The 20395-nt window shown below is 38.1% G+C and overlaps 1 protein-coding gene and 1 pseudogene across 3 annotated transcripts in view; one reads left to right on the forward strand and one right to left on the reverse strand.

Moving 5' to 3' along the window:
* The window catches only part of Pold3 (DNA polymerase delta 3, accessory subunit), a 41431-nt gene extending 23668 nt beyond the window's left edge, over nt 1–17763 (reverse strand). For 2 of the 3 annotated variants that reach the window (XM_076843981.2, XM_076843980.2), the window contains exons 1-5: nt 17599–17763; nt 16276–16331; nt 11851–11953; nt 6477–6516; nt 5027–5159 (exon numbers count right to left, since the gene is read on the reverse strand). In XM_076843981.2, coding sequence (XP_076700096.1) covers nt 5027–5159; nt 6477–6516; nt 11851–11953; nt 16276–16331; nt 17599–17658 — 392 coding nt within the window. In that variant the 5' untranslated portion in view covers nt 17659–17763. Of the gene's footprint in view, nt 1–5026; nt 5160–6476; nt 6517–11850; nt 11954–16275; nt 16332–17322; nt 17467–17598 lie in introns of those variants that run through there. The other variant, XM_076843982.2, reaches the window with a different exon arrangement.
* On the forward strand, nt 6945–7295 carry LOC143392109 (small ribosomal subunit protein eS26 pseudogene; annotated as a pseudogene).
* Nucleotides 17764–20395: the final 2632 nt, after the last annotated feature.

Below are 20395 nucleotides of genomic sequence, written 5' to 3' on the forward strand. Positions count from 1 at the left end.
TATGAATTCTCATTTTTCCATGTGTACAGATTGCAGGATCACATTGGTTATACATCCATGTGTATACATACAGCAATCCTAGTGTCAGTTGTATTCTGCTGCCCTCCCTATCCCCACCTCCCCTCCCCTCCCTATTCTCTACCCATTCTACTATGACATTTATCTCTTTTTTTTTCTTCCCTTCCCCCTCACACTATCATATATGTATTTTGTGAACCCATGAGGGTCTCCTTCTGTCTTCCGTGCTATTCCCCTTCTCCCTCCCATTCCCTCCCACCTCTTTTCCTTGTTTCGTGGTAATCTTCTTCTCATGCTCTTCCTTCCTACTCTGTTTTGAGTCACCTCCCTTATATCAGAGAAGACATTCGGCATTTGTTTTTTAGGGATTGGCTAACTTTGCTTAGCACAATCTGCTCTAGTGCCATCCATTTCCCTGAAAATGCCATGATTTTGTTATTTTTTAGTGCTGAGTAATATTCCATTGTGTATAAATGCCACATTTTTTTAAACCCATTCATCTGTTGAAGGGCATCTGGATTAGTTCCACAGTCTAGCTATTGCGAATTGTGCTGCTATGAACATTGATGTAGCTGTGTCCCTGTAGTATGCTCTTTTTAGGACTTTTGGGTATAATCCGAGAAGGGGAATAGCTGGGTCAAATGGTGGGTCCATTCCCAGCTTTCCAAGGAATCTCCATACTGCCCTCCAAATTGGCTGCACCAATTTGCAGTCCCACCAGCAATGTACAAGTGTACCTTTTTCCCCACATCCTGGCTAGCACTTGTTATTGTTTGACTTCATAATTTAATTTGCATTTCTCTAGCAATCAGAGAAATGCAAATTAAAACTACTCTAAGATACCATCTCACTCCAGTAAGAATGGCAGCCATTATGAAGTCAAACATTTGCTACTAATTTCTAATAGTACCAACTAGCAACAGCAGACATGTATTATGCTGAAGGCCAAGTGAAGGAATATGGTGAATGGTCTGCATGTTCTATTAAAGGGAATATTTATCTCTTATTCTCTAAATTGTAGGTATGCCTACTTCACACAAATATATAATGTAATGTTCCACATTGTGAATGGGTAACTGATTCAGCTTTCACAAAGGGCTCTACATAAAGCAAAGTTCTTCAACTTTCCATATCAAAACATTTTGCTTCCCCTAGTTTGTTGCTTAATGGGATAGGTGAGAGTTCCCTGAAGATCTTATTCATCTTTCATATTCCAGTCACCTGACACAAAATCTGACATACAGCAAGTGTCAGAAAAAAACATGTTGAAAGAAAGACTATTTAAGCCACTGAAAGTGAGGTTTTTGGTTTGTCTCCCTTCTTTAGTGTATCACCTCAATTTGGAGTGGGAGATGAGGAAGATTTAGAAACTATGCAGTGACAGCAATTACCAGAAATCACAAATACAACTTCAACATTAACTGTTGGAATCAGTGGCCTAAGGAAAAAAATCCCTAATATATCATTTCATTTCAGAAATAACATTAGACTCGAAAAGCCCTAAAGCTAGAGTTTACAGCTCCAAATATCTTACACTGATTCATTATGATCCCAGCAGAAAACCCTACATTAAAACACATCTTTGGTGTATCAGAGCTAAGAAAAGACGGAAAACATTTACTTTCACCCACTGTTCTTCCTCTCTGGCCTTGCAGTGCTTCCATGCACAAGGAAAAGGGCAATGTTTTATTTCATTGTCAACATATAAAGTTGGCCCTCAGACAACTCTTTCTCCGTTTGGTCTGCATTCCACGCCTTAGGGTCAAAACCAGGAACTGGCAATGAGGAAGAGACCAAGTTGGGAGCATGTCTGAAGAGTGAAGAATCTGCTTAATGCTAAAATTTCAATTTTCTTCCTGTCATAGCACTTAAAACACATGAAACCATGAGTCAGATCTCAGCTGGCCCACAATTCTCAGGACCAAACACAAACTTCTTTATTGGAGATAAATTCTTCACATTTCTACCAAGGATACTTGAAGAATTTAGGTAAAGTTTCACTGAAGTGCATCCTATTACCACATTTCTACTTGCCCTGTTTATTTTAGTGGGCCCTGGGCAAATTTCATTTTGAACTTGTGAGTCACTTTTATTCTTGTTTGCTTACTTGCTAGCTATAACAGAACTGGTTTTAAGAACTTGACATGCCATGATAAGATTTTAATGCAGATTATTTTTAAAGTCTAACAACATATTTTATATAAACTTAAAGGAGTACTCTTGAAATCCTTCCCTAAAAGACACTGGACTTATAAAATTATGACTCTCTGGCTATATAATTACATTTATTTACTTAATAAATATTTGAATAGCTATATAATCAAAGTTTCAAACTAAAGAACAATTATTAAAGAACACTATAAAGAACATTAGTTAGCATTACTGAATGCTAACTAAATGCTAGGCACTATTTTTGGGTATATAGTTAACAAAATAGACACAGTCCCTATTCTCATGAACTTAACTATTTTTGGCAATTCTATATCTATTTCTTCTCAAGGACCAGTCTCTATTAGTTATCCCATCTACCCCAGGACCCTCAACCTTTTCCTATGACAGTTTCCTAATAATACAACTTGAAGGCATTCTTGACTTTAAAACTGTATATTATCCTTCCTCAATCTCAACTTCTCCTCAGCTACTACTCTCTTTCCCTCCCATTTTCACAGTTAAATTTTCCAAGAGTTGTTCATATCAGTTTGTCTCAATTCTCCTTGTTCCCCATATACTTGGTTGACTAGCATCTGGTCCTTGCCCTGAAAAACTATCTTGTCAAGGTTATCTCTAGATCCAGTGGACACTTTTCAGTTCCTACTTTACTTGGCTATTCAGCAACATTTAACAATGTCTACCAGTCCATCCTTGTTAAAACTTCCTTTAGCTTCTGGAATGCCATGTACTTGTGCAATTTTCCTCTTTTCTCTGGCTGCTTCCTCTAGCACCCCTCTTTTTCTGACCATTTCTTTAAAAATAACCATTACTAGGGCTGGGATTGTAGCTCAGTGGTAGAGTGCTTGCCTCGCTGAGGCCCTGGGTTCAATCCTTACCACCACATAAAGATAAATAAAAATACTGTGTCCATCTACAACTATTAAAAAAAATAACTGTCACTAAATAGTGCTTACTATGTGCCAAAGACTATTCGTAAGAGCTCACATATTTTAATTCATTTAATCCTCTATAGCCCTGTGAGGATGGTACTATTAGATCAATTTTACTGGTAAGGAAGCTGAATCACAGAGAAACAATTTTCCCAAGGTCACACAGCTACTAATTGTGGCCTAGAGTTTTACTTTCTGCCTTTCTTCCATTCTATAAGTCTCTGCATGACTATATCTGCTGCCATGGCCTGTTTACTTACCTCCTTTGATTCTAAAATCTCTGTCTTTACTGCTTTTGTTAGCTCTAGACTCACCTATCTAATGGAATGCACATTCCCATCGGGATTTCCTACAGGCTTCTCAAACTCAACATGTCTAAAATCCAATCCAACATCCTCTTTTCCTAAAGCCAATCTCTCTTAAATTCTCTTTTAGTACTCATAGGACCAAGCCAGAAACACGAGATCATCCTTAACACCATGAACAGTGACCTCCACACACACACCTTATCCCCAGCCATTACCATACTTAGAAGTTTTGAAGAGTTTTCAACCTTCATACCTCTCCACCCAATACCATTACTTCAATTCAGATAACTGTCAAATGCACACTGGATCACCGAGATATTTCTCCACTCTCATGTCCTTGCTTCCAGATTATTTCCTTCTGATCTACCTCCAACATCACAGGCAGGGTTACCTTTCTAAAGTACAGTTATGATCATTTCATCCACCTGTTCGAAAATTTTTAGTGGTTCCCAGATGCTCAGAATCAAAGCTAAACTCCATTTCCTAGTAATCAAAGCATAATTTGACTCCTTTTAGACTTCTCTAGTCTTTTAATTATTTCTTACCTCTTACTCTAAGTTCATAGATGATTATCATGGTTCCGCACAAGCATGTTTTCTCTTAGCTGTATTTACTCTCCCATTTCTTTGCCTGCCTATTTGTACTGGGCCTTCAGTCATCAACTTAGCTGTCCTAAACTTTAGGGAGCCTTCTCTGTCTTGCCCCTTGCCTCATTCATCCAGAAGTGGGGAGAACTACCCATCCCCAATATCTTTTACACTATTCCTCCTGTGATTTCACTGCCAAGCTGTACTGTAACTGCTCATCTCCCATCAGACAATTAGCCCTAGAACAAGTACTGGCACATACTCAATCTATAGTGTGTGGCATTTCATAGGGATTCATCAGATATTGCTCAATGAATTCAAATTACGTTGCTTAGTATGTGTCAAAGCAGTAGGTGTTCACTATGTATGTTTGGGGAATTGACTTGAACCCTCAATAAATCCCACAAAGCAGGCTAAATTATACCTAATTTATGGATGAATAAACCAAAGCTTAAAGAGTTTACGTAATTTGTCCAAATCACTGGGCTACTAAGCAGCAAAGTACAACTTAAGCCTATAATCATCAATTTCCAAAATGTACAGGTATCATAGGCCATTACCTCTCTGTGCTGTGGAAGATACAAAAGATAGCCAAGATCTGATCCTAGCTACAGAGGAAAGAGATGCTTTTGGATGGAAGGCAGAGGAACATCAAATTAGAAATAATTTTTTGAAGGACATTATTTGAACTAGCTTTTGAAGGATGGGTAGAATTTAGACAGCAGAGACTGGGGTAAGGGAGTAATGAGGGGACACAACAAACATTTCTGGTGGTGGTGACAGGATAAATATATGAGAAATAGATTTATGGGGAGTCCACTGGGGTTTTCAATATGGGTTGTGGCTGCTATTTTTCACCTTATGATGTACTAATAAAACCAGGCATGTGTCTTACTGCAAGATAAATGGGGTTTTACTAGACTTGGCATTCACTCTTAAGAGGCAGCCACTGTGTAAACATCTTACAAAATCAATTCGTAAAGAAGCCCACAAGGAACATTAAGGAGCTTACTTGCTGCAGTTCTGCAAGTTGCTTTTAAGGATGTCATAGTCAGTATTGAACAGAGGCCCACTGTCCTTTAGCATAGCTTTCTGGATGCTGTACACATGGATGCTGGCAGTCACAGCTAGCTTGGACTTCACTGCTACAAGTCAACAGGAAAAGCAGTCTGTTAATACACAAACTTCATAGCATGGGGGACTTTAACAAGAAACCCTTCTGCATTAAAACCATTTGCAATCTGTGGTCGTCTAAAAAATTCTAAAAGGCCAAATAGCCACAAATACAATGTAATATCAACTCTTCTGTCTGCAATGGGGACATTATGACAAGGTAGGTGGTGGTGAATCATTTCTAAGTACAGCACCTATGAGATTATCACTCATCCAGTAGACACTCGGCAAATATTAATTAATGATTGATGATGACTATGGGTTCCCCCACTCCGCCCCCGTCAGGGAAGAACCTTACACTAGCATATAAAGACTAAACAATCTTTACCTGAAAAGAGTTGTTTATGTAGCCCAATTTTACTTTAGAGAAAGCAACTATATAACAAAAATACAACTAACTAGATAAGTCTGCAGAAGAAAAACTAGCATAAATTTAAGTTTCACAAGGGAAGGGGTTAGGCTAACTTGCTCCATGTCCCCATTCCCTACCACAGAGCTTGGCACACGCAGATAATCAATACACATATACTAAATGATGAATGCCTGCTTGCTTTGCTTCCACTGTGGAAATCCAGATAGAAAAATTAGACATTCCCAACACTTTGAATATTTCAGAATTAATTTGGTAAAAATCGCACTCCACTGGCAGGAGCCTTTATATATACAAGGTACAACAGTGAAGTTTTGTCTTCAGATATGGACCCAAGATCATGAGGACATGAGGGTCATATTATTTTTTGAAATAGATTTTTAAACAATGGAATAGTAGCATTAATAGCACTGAAAGTCAGACTTTTTGTGTGTTTGATGCTAGGGATCAAATCCAGGACCTTGTGCCCATTAGGCAAGCATTCTAACACTGAGGTATATCTCCCAGTTGGATTTATTTAATTTATTAGTCTTTCTGACTTTTAGAAAAACACTCTACAATGTTCTTCTCTAAAAATGTGTTATGAAATACAGCACAACATTCAGACTACTGTCTTTTTACAGTGGATGAGATGGCCCACATTATATACATGACAGTTTTGCGTGTCTGTCATGAGGTTTAAAATCCTATGATAAAAGTGCTTTATAAATGTCAGAACCTATTGACTTAGTGGGAAGTTATGCAGATGAAGTATCATATTTTAACATGTTTCAGAAACTACTAATAAAAAGAACACAGGGTTCTTCGGCTAAATAGCTAACATATTATATGCAGATGTTAGGGGCAGATTTATTATTATACCAACACTGATGCCATAAGAAGAAAAAGGAAAAACTTACTAAACTGTTAAAATACCTACCTTCCAATTTATCTTCTCTCACTACTGCAACCTTGTGGCACTGTAAAGAAACAACACTTCATCAACAGAACTTGAAACCTGGAAGTTTCCTTGTTAATAATTCAATTGTGCTTGAAATGTGAAATTAGGAAAATAATGGTACCATTCAAATGTATGTTATAGTTTAATAAAGTCAGATTCATTTTTAATTTGCTTCCTTTAAAACTTCTTAATAAGGTTAAGGAAAATGAGAGTACAGGGATAAATACTACAATGAAATAAAATACAGCATCTCAAATCAGTGTGAGAAGAAAGAGCTTTTTAGTAAGTGATTTAATGAGAAGTAATGTATTCCCATATGGATCCAGATAAAATTAGATCTTCCCCCTCATACCGTATACCAGAATTAATGCTAAACAGGGAGCATGGAAGTCTGGGTAGAGGCTGAAAGGAGGAAGAGGTTCTGGGGCTGTGGGTAATTGAGAGCCCATGCCATGGAGAAGAAATACCAAAAAAAGAAGAAATAATGGTCAGGTCAAAAAAGCCGCAGCCATGTGCAGCCTATTTGTTGCTCAAACTGTGCCAGGTGCATGCCAAGGACAAGGCCATTAAGAGGTTCACCATTTGAAACACCGCAGCCATCAGGGACATTTCTAAAGCAAGTATTTTAATGCTTATGTGTTTCCCAAGCTCCATGTGAAGGTGCATTACTGTGTGAGTTATGCCATTCACAGCAAGGTGGTCAGGAGTCGATCTCATGAAGCCTGGAAGGACTGAATACTCCAACTCCGTTTTAGACCTGCTAGTGCCACCCCATGACCTCCACCAAAGCCCATGTAAGAGCTAGGTCCTTAAAGAGTGAAGAAAAGCTATCTTCTAGAAAAAGATAAAATGGGAATTATAATAAAAAAAAAAAAAGAAAGAAAAGAATGCTAAATGGATCAGAGATTTAAGAGTAAAAAATGAAAACATATGCAACAGAAAACATACATGAATTCTTCTGTAATCTAATATAACCTAAGAATGAGGAAGTATCCTATGAATGATTCAAATCCAGAAAAAAATTGAAATAACCCATAAAAACTAACAACTTTTGATGAAAACAGAACTTCAACAAAAGTTCAAAGACAAATGATTAAGTAAGAAAAGTATCTGCAACTAGTATCACAAATGGTTAGTAGAGTTTCTTTAAAAAAAAAAACAAAAACAAAAAAAAACCCACAAAACTAAAAACAAAGACCCTTTAGAAAAATGGGCAAGAGTTACAGATAATTCACAGCAAAAGGAATACAAATAGCCCTGACACAGATGACAACATGTGCTGTGTGGAAACAGGTACTCTTCATACCTGTTCAGGAAAAATAAGAAATGGAGATGTATTCGTCAATCATCAACAAAGTACATATACAGCCTAGTGACACATGCTTATAATCCCAGCATCTCCAGAGGCTGAGGAAGGAGATCAAGTTCAAGGCCAATCCGGGAAACTCAGTAAGACCCTATTTCAAAATAAAATAAAAGGGCTGGGATGTAGTTCAGTGGGGAGAGGATCCCTGGATTCAATCCCTAGTATCCCCCCACCAAAAAATACATATACATTTATACTTCGATCCAACCATCCTACTTCTAAGAATGTAATTTCAAAACACACTAACAAAAATACACATAACTGCCAGGTATGGTGGTGCATACCTGTAATCCCAGCAGCTTAGGAGGCTGAGGCAGGAGGATTATGAGTTCAAAGCCAGCCTCAGCAACACCAAGGCGCTAAGCAACTCAGTGAGACCCTATCTCTAAATAAAATACAAAATAGGGCTGGGGATGTGTCTCAGTGGCTGAGTGTCCCTGAATTCAATTCCCAGTAACCCCCCGACCCAAAATACACATAACCCATATACTCTGAGCTATTCACTGTAGCACTATTAGCAATAGCCAAAGATTGTAAATAACTCAAATAATTCAATGTGGGACTGCTGAATCAACTAAGACATATTTATCAATGAATCCAGATGTGGCTATAATGAAAGAGGAATAGTTTTAAAACTGCTATGTAATACTCAGGATCTACCTCTCAATTTCTTACCTTCCCAGTTGCTGGGATAATTGGCATGATGTACACCATCACATCCAGCTATGCCACCATGACTGGCAGATGAACAGAATCTTTTTTTTTTTGCAGTACTGGGATTGAATCCAGAACATAGAAGGGGTGCTCTACCACTGAGCTTCATCCTCAACCCTTTTAAATTTTTGTTTTGAAATAGTCTTATTAAGTTGCCTCAAACTTGACTCCTCCTGCTCAACCTCCCATGTACCTGGGACTATAGGCATGTTCCACTGTGCTCAGTTAAATGCCCTCTTAAATTTAGAATAGAAGGCCCTCTATAAGTAAGGCACAGCATAAAAGTTTTTAACTTCTCCAACAGTTGGATTTTCAATGTTCTCCGATGGCCCATGGGTTAAAAGCTCAGCTCCCAGCTTGGTGCTATTGCTTGATGGTAGAAACTTTAAGAAGTGGAGCCTAATAGGAAGTTTTAGATTAGTAAGGGCATTGCCCTTGAAATGGATTGTGGGATGATACTTTCTTCCTCTCTGTTTTGCATCCAGCCATGAGATGAGGGCTTCCTCTGCCATATATTCCCATAATGATGTTCTGCCTCATCACAGGCCCAAAAGTAATGGGGCCAATCAACCATAAACTGAAACCATGAGCCAAAATAAACCTTTCCTATTTTTAAGTTGACTATCTCTGGTCTTTTGTTATATTAACGAGAAGATGTCTAACAGAATTTCTATAAGTTTTTAACTAATGATAGGTGATACATATTTTAGAAGAAATTTTTTCTCAGAAAAATTCACTGAGGAACACAAGTAGAATAAAATCCTAAGATCTAAGAATCCCCTGAACCCTAAAGATCAACTGCTAATACCATTTAAGGATTCCAAATTAAGAGTCCATGCCATAATGAGTTGGAGTAAAAAAAAAAAAAAAAAAATTTATGAAAACATAAATTCTTAACTTTAAATCCTAATACAGAAGATCTGTGAACTCTCAAAATTTTATGAATAACAACATATGAATCTCTATTACAAATTTTCAGATCAGTGACCAAAAACAAAATCACTGTAGGTTAAGCAACCCTAACTCAAAATCCCAAAGCTATAAATTCTGAAATCTTTTGAGCACTGGTATAGCATCAAAAGTAAAAAATTCTGTACCATGAAACTGCTTCATGCAGTTTCTTCTTTTTCTTTTGATAGTACTAAGGATTGAACTCTGTACCCTGCAAATGCTACATAAACACTCTACCACTGAGCTACGTCCCCAGCCCTTAAGCACAAAATTATTAAAATACTGTATAAGATTATATAAGACATATATGAAACAAAGGAATTTCATGTATAGACTTTTTATATTAAAGTTCCAGGTGGTATCTGGTTATCCATCAACACAGATTACTACTGAGGGCTCTAAGAAGGAGCCCTGGTCCACGGGACTGGTGGTGAAAAAACAAAAGAACCGTCACATAGATTTCAAGAAGATGAGAACAAAGAGGGGATGTCTACTTTTGGGAGGAAGCCAGAGATGGGGTACTAAATCAGAATTTATCACATTTCCCAAGATACCTTATTATGCATATGCAAATATTGAAATAAACAAACAAACAAAAACCATAATCTGAAACACTTCTCGTACCAAGCATTTCAGAAAAGGGAAATTCAACCTGTACTTCAAGGGAATGCAAAGATACTGAGGAAAAGACTTAACTACGTAGTTTAAAGGTACTGACATATCTAAAGAGACACAAATGTAGTTAAACCTAAAAAGAAAAATGACATACAGTTGCAAACTTTGACAGTATCCATTCAAAAGCCATAGAGAGAGAAAATTCTGGTGGCAGGTTTATCCTTGAGAGTAAATAAATCAAGACTGCTTAATTTCCTATTTCTGATATATAATGATATCTGATTCTAAACTTGCAAATACCTTGATTATCATTTGGCTTGCCAAATAGCTTGCCAATAAGGACAGAAAATGCTGGCAGGAAAATACAAGGATTTGATCCCTTGAGGAGTTTTGTTTCTCCTTATAAATTACTAAATTAACATTCCAGTTTTAAACATCACATGCTTAAAATTCTTTTGCTAAAAAACAAAGAATCAGTATTTAGACAAGTCAGGGTTCTAAACCTATGATTCTGAGGACAAGTCAAAAGAGAAGACGGAAACATATTAACATATCTCTAAGAAGGAGCCCTGGTCCATGGGACTGGTAGTGGAAAAATCAAAAGAACTATCACACAGACTTGAAGAAGATGAGAGCAGGGAAGGTGTCTACTTTTGGGAGGAAGCTAGAGAGGGGGTATTATTAACATTGTTCCCAAGGCTCAGCCTGGTACAGGAGATGGAATAAGATATCTCGGCAGAGATTCCAGTGCCCACCAAGGAATGGGAATAGAATAATCTCTATGCCCCTGAGAAGGACATACAGAAGTAGTTAAGAGAAAGTCAACAGATTTGAGAAAGCTTTGTTGCTGGGTTGATGAAAACAGAATAGTAACCTGTGTTTAGAATGACCAGATAACACCTGGACCACAACATAAAAAGAAGATGTAGGAGAATAAAAGTGTTTCTAGCCCATGCTTCTGCACTGTATTAGGTCAGTCCTGGCCAATATTTCCTACCCATTAAACATAGCTACACAACTACCAAAATGAGTGCTCAGAATTAAAATGAAGTTAAAAAACTTTTTTTTTTCTTGTTTGAACACCTAGATTTGTGGCTTGAAATATGAACAAGATGAAAATTAATGACCACTGTCTCCATCATATCTTGAAGAAAGGTATAAAGAATAATGGGGGCTGGGGTTGTGGCTCAGTGGTAGAGCACTTGCCTAGCACGTTTGAGGCACTAAGTTCCATTCTCAGCACCCCATTAAAAAAATAGATATTGTGTCCATCTATAACTAAAAAAAAAAAAAAAAGAATAGTGGAAGCAATCTCCCAAAATCTTGTTGCTTAGAAAACTGCATAAAGATACAGCCTCTGTAACACAGCCAAGATATTTCCCAGGCAGGGGTTGTGGCACAGTGGTAGAGCACTTGCTTAGCATGTGTGAGGCACTGGGTTCAATTCTCGGAACCACATATCAATAAATAAAATAAGTCCATAGACAACTAAAAATATATTGGGGAAAAAAAGATATTTCCCAAACTTTGTTGAGTTTCAGATGTAGTCTAAAAATTCAAATCCTCCTCTAAGATGAATATTTTGAACTTAAAACTTCCACAATACTGAATCATCTTCTTGTTTTTTTCTTCTTCTCCAATGTAAGGTTATAACACTGTTCATAGCTTAAACACATATAAGCCCATTATAAAATTCTGAGAACTCACGGAATGTCCATTCTGAATGATACTACCAGACACTAAATAGGTGACATGCAGTTGGGCTCCTGAATTTTCCCTCCGTTTCCTTTCGACATAATCATACAGCATCCTGTTCCAAAGAAACAAAAGTAATTCATTAGTAATAGTAATAAACTCTTTTAATTCATGACTTAAAAGCAGCCAGGCACAAGTGGTGTATCCCTATAATTAATACTCAAGAGGCTGAACTAGGAGGTGCACAAGTTCAAGGACAGCCTCAGCAAGTTAGTGAGATCTTGTCTCAAAATAAAAAATAAAAAGGGTTGGGGATATAGTTCAGTGATAAAGTACCCGTGGATTCAAGCAGGATCTTTGCTCAGCCCATGAACAGAGGTTTTTTGTAAAGGGACTTTAGATTGGACTTGGGGATAGGAGTCAACTTGTTTGAGTTAGCATAGTGATTCAGTAAGTAACATACCCCTGGGTTAGATCCCTGGCACAGCAAAAAAAAAAAAAGTCTAATAAGAGGATAAGAGGGACAGAACCCATATTAAAATGGGAGCCATGATTTAGAATGAATACACTGCTGAATCAAGAGTAAGTTCAGTCACTTATCTATCTAGCTATAACAGATCCAGGATAAGTCAATTTTTCTAGGCTCTTAATATCCTGAGGTAATGCAAGGGAATGCTGTACTAGATTAGTGAATCTCTTAATCTGGGATTCACATGTCTTGTATAACCCTAACCACCAAAGTATCAGCAAATATACATGTGCTTTTTGGGGTGGAGATGACAGGGTTTCAAGAGATTTAGAATTCATTACTCTAAAATATTAAAAACTCTATTATATATATGATCACAAATGCTCAGCTCTGAAATTCTAATGCTAATAATTACTCAGATTCAATGCTGCTTCATAACTACAGAATTAAACAGCTTACTTATACCATCCAATATCCAAAATATTCATTAACCTGAAAGAACCAAACACTAAATGCAAAATGTTGCTTTTAATAAAATCCTTTAATTCATTTTTATCCTTTCTTCCAGCAAATGTTGCAACTGACTCCCCTCAATAATTTATATTTTAATGACAAAAAGATATCATTTATCTTTTATTTTAAGAGGCATTAATTAAGGTTCTTATATCATACTTCTACCAGGACAGCCAAAAACTCAAAAATTCCAAGAGAAAACTCCACCTACACTTTTGATCATTCTCTTCACCTCCTTAGCTACCATGAACCACGCCCCACTGAGTCTCCTACTACCCTTCCAACCGCTAAAGAAGATATACAAATGGCCAATAAGCACATAAAAGGACGTTCAATGTCATTAGGAAAATGCAAATTAAGACTATATGAGATACTACTTCATATTTACAAAAAGGTGAAATAAAGATATAATAAAAAGGGTTGGCGGGCTGGGGTTGTGGCTCAGTGTGTGAGGCTCTGGGTTCGATCCTCAGCACCACACAAAAATAAAACAATTTTATTGTGTCCACCTACAACTAAAAAATATATTAAAAAATAAATAAAAAGGGCTGGCAAGAATATGGAGAAATTGAAATCCTCACACAATGCTGGTGAGATTATTAAGATGGTTCAGCCATTCTAAAAAATAGTTTTTGTCAGTTCCTCAAAATGTTAAACAGCAATATGATCCGGCAATTCCAATCTGAGGAATCTATACTTGAGAATTAAAAGCATGTGTTTATACAAACATTTGTACACAGGCGTTCACAGCAGTGCTATTCATAATAATCAAATGTAAAAACAATTAAAATGTCCACTAACAGATGAACAGATAAAATTAAATTTAGTATATCCATGCTATTGGCTAAATTGAGTCTGAAAAAGAAATACCTCTGCAATACCCTTAACACATTAACATATAACCTTATTTGGAAATAGGGTTAATACAGATGTATTTAATTAAGTCCAGATCACACTGTAGTTGGATGGGCTCTTAATCCAACATCTATGGTGTCCTTACAAAAAAATGGCTAGGAAGATAGACACACAAGGAGAATATTATGTAACAATGAAGGCAAAGATTGGAATTATGTAGCTACAAGCCAAGAAATGCCAAAGATCGATAGCAAACCACTAGATCGTGGACAAAGGTAAGAAAAAATTTCCTTACAGGTTTCCAAGGGAGCATAGCTCTGCTAACACCTTGACTTTGGCCTTCTAACCTCCAGAACTAAGTTAATAAATTTGTTGTTTTAAGCCACCTAATTGTAGTGCTTTGTTATGGTATCCTAATTAAGTGGAAACATATACCATACAATGGAATATTATTTAGCAATAAAACGGAATTAAGTATAGATGCATGCAGCAATCTGGACAAATCTGGAAAACATACTAAGTGAAAGAAACCAGATATATTAGACTGTACATGATTCTATGTATATGAAATGTCTGGAATAGACAAATCTACAGACAGAAAGATTAATGGTTGTCTATGGCTGGCAGGAAGAGGTTGGGGAAATGGTTAGTGATTGTTAATAGGCATGTAATTTCTTTCTGGGGTGATGAAAATATTCTAAAATTGATTGTGGTGATAGTTGCACAATTTTGATTATACTGAAAACCATTAAACTGTATACTTTAAATGGGTGAATTGTATAGTATGTGAATTATATATCCATAAATCTTTATATCCATAATTTTTTTTAAAAAAATGAGTATGAGGGACTGGGTTTGTGGCTCAGTGGTAGAGTGCTCACCTGGCACATGTGAGGCACTAGGTTTGATCCTCAGCACCACATAAATTTAAATAAATGAAATAAAGGTGTTGTGTATATCTACAACTAAAAAAAATTTTTTTAATGAATTATGAGTTAGGCACCACCATACCCACTGTAATACCAGTGGCTTAGGAGGCTGAGGCAAGAGGATTGAGAGTTCAAAGCCAGCCTCAGAAACTTAGTGAAGCTCTAAGCAACTCAGTGAGATTCTGTTTCTAAATAAAATATAAAAAGGGGGCGAGGGATGTGGTTCAACCCTGGGTTCAATTCCAGGTACAAAAAGAATTATGAAGGAAATTAACAGGATGACGTGACAAGAATTAAGAAGAGGTGAAACACTTGAACAGAGCATTAGGGAAAGCTTATTACATATAACATGAAATCTGAGTTGAAACCTGAAGAATGAGGAAAGCTAGAAGAGGACCATGGCAGGCAGAAGAACTAGTACAAAGGTCTTACGATGAGAATAAATTTTGTATATTTGAAGAAGATAACAGGTGAGGTAGAGAGTAGAATAGGATTAAGTAGGACAGAAAGGCAGGAGCTAGACAGTGTTAAGCTGTAAAAAATGATATATAATCAGTTTAGTGACAGTAAAATTATAGGCATCTTTAGTTCAGAAACTCTAACCCTTAATATGCATTTTTAAACTCCAACAGGTGTGTATGTGTGTATATATATAATAACATTTGCTTCATTTCATATCTACACATTCATAATTGCAATGACTAATAACTCTTACAGATGTCTATAATCAAAGTCACTGAAGCTCTTAGGTTTAGACCAGCACCACGGTCTTTGGCAATCTCATTCAAATCCAGCTCAAGTCTATCCCAGGGCTAATAGTTTCAGGTCTTAAAAGCTTAAACATCACAACCAAAATCAGTCTCCTAGACCGAACATTAACACAACAAAGTCAAATCAACCTGCTCTAGAGATTAGGGACTTTTTAATTCTTGTGGAATGTTTTTATGATTCAGAGAAAACTCCTATTACTCAAGGAACAGACAAAAACCAGGTTACCATAAGGAATAAAACAAAGTAAATGTGTTCAATATGTGTGTCCTTAGTTGGTTCACCAATCCTGCCCCTTGGAATACAGACAGTATCTGCACTTTTGCAGGCTGAAAAATTCTAGAGTTAAATCAAAAGCTTGCTATTCCCCTTCTGGGCTCAAGTTGGACCACAAGTTTCAGTGAGGAAAACTCATATAGTAAAATTCAAAAATGCTCTGCATCATCTTAAACACTCCCTTTGTAGTTTCACTTAGTTTTCTTGTCATATACTATTATACAGCTGTCAAACACCTGTTGACCTCCTTATGATAGTACTTCATTAACACCCCAAAATAAGCCTAAGAAGTACAGTGAAAATGTAGTAAAGATGTAAGATAACAGATATATAAATTTGAGTTATAAACAGAACTGGCAAGTCCATTTAATATATTCGAAATAAAAAAGTGATGCTAACCAGAGGCCAAGGCTGCAACTAAATCCAGCAAAATTTATCATCACACATTCATATACAAGCCCACTAACCCCCCTATAGAGATAAAAGTTATTAAAAATAATATTATTTCCCATTTATCCAGGAGAAAAAAATCAGTTCTAACCTAGGGGCTATGTATAGACAGGAAAATCAAAATAAACACAACAAAAAACTCCAATGTCATTAAAATTGGAAGTAAACTGAACTTACTGTTTGGCCTGGTTAACATGAACTCCTAGCGTATAGCTCAGCCATTTGTATGTCACCTGCAAGAAACAGCAATATTCAAAATGTTTTATTAGATGACTTCAGTGTGCAGAAAATTCCCAAGAGCCTGATTCCCATTATTAGATGATTATCCCTTATAAATTACAATAGATGCCACTATAGTTTAGAAGAACCCTCTATCTGGGCAAATTGAACCAACATATTTGTCTTGCAAATACTAGGAAGTCTGTTTTCACAAACTGATTAATGTAGAAGAATCTAAAATAGTAAGTGGAATATGCATTTAAAAAACTCATTTCCCTCACATTCCTTGTTTTACTTATGCCCTTTTTTCACATTCTGTCTCTGGTGGGGCCACTACCCAAAACTATCCCAAAACTCACCCAGAAACTAGATGACTCTGAAGTGTATGACTTAAAACTTTTAGGGAAAGTTGCAGCCATACAAACATTAAAAGACACAGGTGTGGAGGGTCAGGAAATGAATGAGTAAAGTGGATAAACTGTATCAGTGGTTAGATTGGGAATTACTGGCATCAATTCTGCATTCTTCCTTGATCCAGTAAGCCTCTTCTCTCAAAGTCTCTTCCTATTCAAAATGCTGAGCTTCCCAAAATAAAACTAATAGGTCAGGCAAAGGCAGCATAGCATTAATGGAGGAGAGAGACTTGGGTTCCAAAACTACCTATCCCTTACTAACTGCAAATAAACAATTTATTTGACCTCTTTGCTTCAATTTTTTCCTGTAGGGGCACTACCACCCACCTGAAGGGCGTTTAGATCACTGCAAAGTCTACCAAAGTAAACAGTCAATCAACACAGTTTGCAAAGAGCGCTCAGATCCGTCCTCTCCCTTGTTCTTTACGCCAACCCCATCAGGCGGGGCAAACCACTATCAATATTTAAATTTCCAGGAAGAGGAAACCATCTTGAGATTACACAACTTGTCACTTAACCAAGACACAATTTCCTCAACTGTAAACCTGGGACTCTGAACATCAACCACCTGAAAAGCTAGATGTACCCTTACAAATGTTCTCAACCAACGCCCGCCTCCGCGTTGACCTCGGTGGCGCCAGCCGGGTGCACAGTTCCCACAAGTCCGCCCAAGACCCGCGGACTTGCGCGTAAGCCAGAGGATCTCCCCGCGAAAGTCCTCGCTCTTCCTGGGGCACGAGGGGTGGTGACCTACCTCCCCTCGTCCAATCCCCACGAGGCTACAAGCACAGGAGTCAAGGGCCCCGCTGCCCTGGCCGGGCCCAAGACCCCGCTCGCACGCCCACATTCCCCAGTCCTAGCTCCTCACGATCTTGTTCTGGTCCGTGACGAACTCGTCTATATTCTCCAGATAAAGCTGGTCCGCCATCGTGCTGCGGCGCTGGTCCACGCCCGCTCCGAGCCCTTCTCTCAACCACAGCTACAGCTCCCGCCGGCGGGAAACAACTTCGCTTCCTCCCAGGTCGCGGGTCGTTTCCCACAGCAACGGAGGCGACGCGCTACGGCAGCCGTTCGAGGGTCAAACTTGTCTTGGAGACTGCGCAGGCTGGAGTGGGTGGAGCTAGTAAGAGAAAACGGAAGTGAGGAGTTGGGAAGGAGGGCGTGAGCAAGGCAAGGTTTCGAACTTAGCAGTGCTACCAAAGATCAAGACTAAATACTTAATCTTTAGGAGCCTCAGTCTCTCCTCTTATAAACCTCTCGTAGAATGAAATTTTTAATCTTAAAAAAAAAATCTTGTTAGACTCTATTATCCCTTCACCAAAAAAAGGCCGAAATTTGAAACCAGCTTTATGTTAATGGAAAGCGTGAATAGGAAATAAGTCCGTATAGATTCCAAGACAAGGTTTGCTTAAACAAGTAACTTAGTAGAATTTTAGAACAACCATCTTCATAATATAACAGCATTAGCATCTAATAACTTCTCAATAAGTGTTTATTGCCCTAAATTTAATTATATTAAAGGCAGTGAGATTTTAGAGGGAAAACAGTGGAATAAGAAACAAGGAAAGGTCCATCAACATCTAAAAATATATATATAAAAAAAGAAACAAGGAAGCCAGGCATGGTTGGCAAATACCTGTAAATAAATGAATAAAATAAAGGGCCATCAACATCTAAAAAATATATAAAAAAGAAACAAGGAAGCCAGGCATGGTTGGCACATACCTGTAATCCCAGCTACTCCCAATCCTGAAGCAGGAGGATCATAACCTTATGCTCTCCTCCTTAAGGATGAGGTTTAACACAAGGGCCTTATCTTGAGAACACAGCAGTTCCCCAGAATCAATCAGCCCAAGTATTTGCAGAAGCCAGACCAAAAAAAATGGTAGGATATCAGTGCCAGGTACTACCAGCAGTGGGAGCCATAGGATCACAATTCCTGTGGGGGCCTGTGCCACAGGCCGGTAATCCCAGTGGCTCCAGAGGCTGAGGCAGGAGGATCGCAGGTTCAAAGCTAGCCTCAGCAATTTAGCAAGGTCCTAAGTAACTGAGAGACCCTGTCTCAAATTAAAAAAAAATAAAAAGGGCTAGGGATGTGGCTCAGGGGTTAAGTGCCCCTGGGTTCAATCCCTGGGAGAAAAGGGGAGAGGAGTGGAGGGCAGGGGGAAAGAAGGAAAGGGATAGCTAGATAAGGCTGACCTCCTCTTTCTTCCTGTTCATCCCCATATCATCCCAAAAATGATGGGCAGCTGTGAGTCTAATGACAATGACAGGGCACGGAGTAGAAAAGCTGGACAGGACTCAATGTTGGGGTGGGATGAAGAGCAGTTTACCTATATGTAGGTGTTAACTGTCTAGGAGTGCTGAGTTTGTTTTCTCCATTCAGTAAAGAATTGAAGAACAAGACACAGAGAGAGCAAGCAAGTGGCAGGTTTATTGCAAAAACGACAGAGACATACTTTTCTAGAGAGAAGGGGTCCCTTTTGGCTTGTTCTTTTTATGATCTCTGGAATTTCCTCCTTTCCTTATCTCCTCAAGCTCATCACCATTATTGATTGGTGCCCCTTGTGTCCTCAAGTTTATCTTAGTTTTTTAAATTGGATCCCCTGCTTCAGAGCATAAATACAGAAGTGTCTGTCTGATTGGGTCCCTGGCTTGTGTCCATGAGTGCTTTTGTTGGAAGTTGACCTTCTTAGAAGGTCCTCTCTATGCTCCTTTGTTCTAGCCCTGCTTCTGACCTCCTCAATCTCCATCTTATCCTGGCTGCCTAAACCCTTCTACGTCTCCCTCACAAATGGAGATCCCTGGACTCAGAGGGCCAGCTTCTTAGGAAAGAAGGCCTGCAGAAGCAACTCTGAAACTCCACCAGCTTACTGGGTTTCAAGGCTAGCACAGGTCTCCCAGGGATAGCATTCCAAGCCAAACAGAAGGTCAAAATCACGAAGTACAAGATTAAGAAGTATGACTCAGGGGTACCATAACTGTTCAATCATCATTTCTCAGGGGCCCAGGGATTATTGATATTAAGGGATAAAGTGGATCATTCCTTCCTTCAACAAACATGACTAAAGGTCTCCTGTATGCCAAACTCTATGTGATGACTAATAGGGACACACAGCCTGGGGGGTGTAAACAGCATGTTGTATAAGGGAATAGGGTGCCATGGGAATCCAGAGGAGGCAACTATACCAGCCTGAAGATGAGAGGACATAAGGAGAAAACTTCAGACTTGGCTATCTAGGTCTAGATTCTATATTCTTTCACTATGGAAAAATATATGTGAAATGAACTCCTAGTGCTGCCTTTATTGTATCTTTTTTAAAATTATTTTTTAGTTATAGGTGGGCACAATATCTTTATTTTATTTTTATGTGGTGCTAAGGATCGAATCCTGTGCCTCATGCATGGTAGGCAAGCCCTCTACCTCTGAGCCACAACCCCAACCCTTTATTGTGTCTTTTAAAACCCAATAAGCCTATATTTCCTCTATTTTAAAGAGTTGTGTTTTTTTAAGATTTTTTAAAAACATGGACACAATATCTCTATCTATCTATCTATCTATCTATCTATCTATTTATTTATTTATTTATTATGCGGTGCTGAGGATGGAACCCAGTGCCTCATTGTTAGACCAGGACGCAAGAAAAGACCACTGACTCCAATTA

The sequence above is a fragment of the Callospermophilus lateralis genome, chromosome 2 (assembly GCF_048772815.1).
Source record: "Callospermophilus lateralis isolate mCalLat2 chromosome 2, mCalLat2.hap1, whole genome shotgun sequence".
NCBI lineage: Eukaryota > Metazoa > Chordata > Mammalia > Rodentia > Sciuridae > Callospermophilus > Callospermophilus lateralis.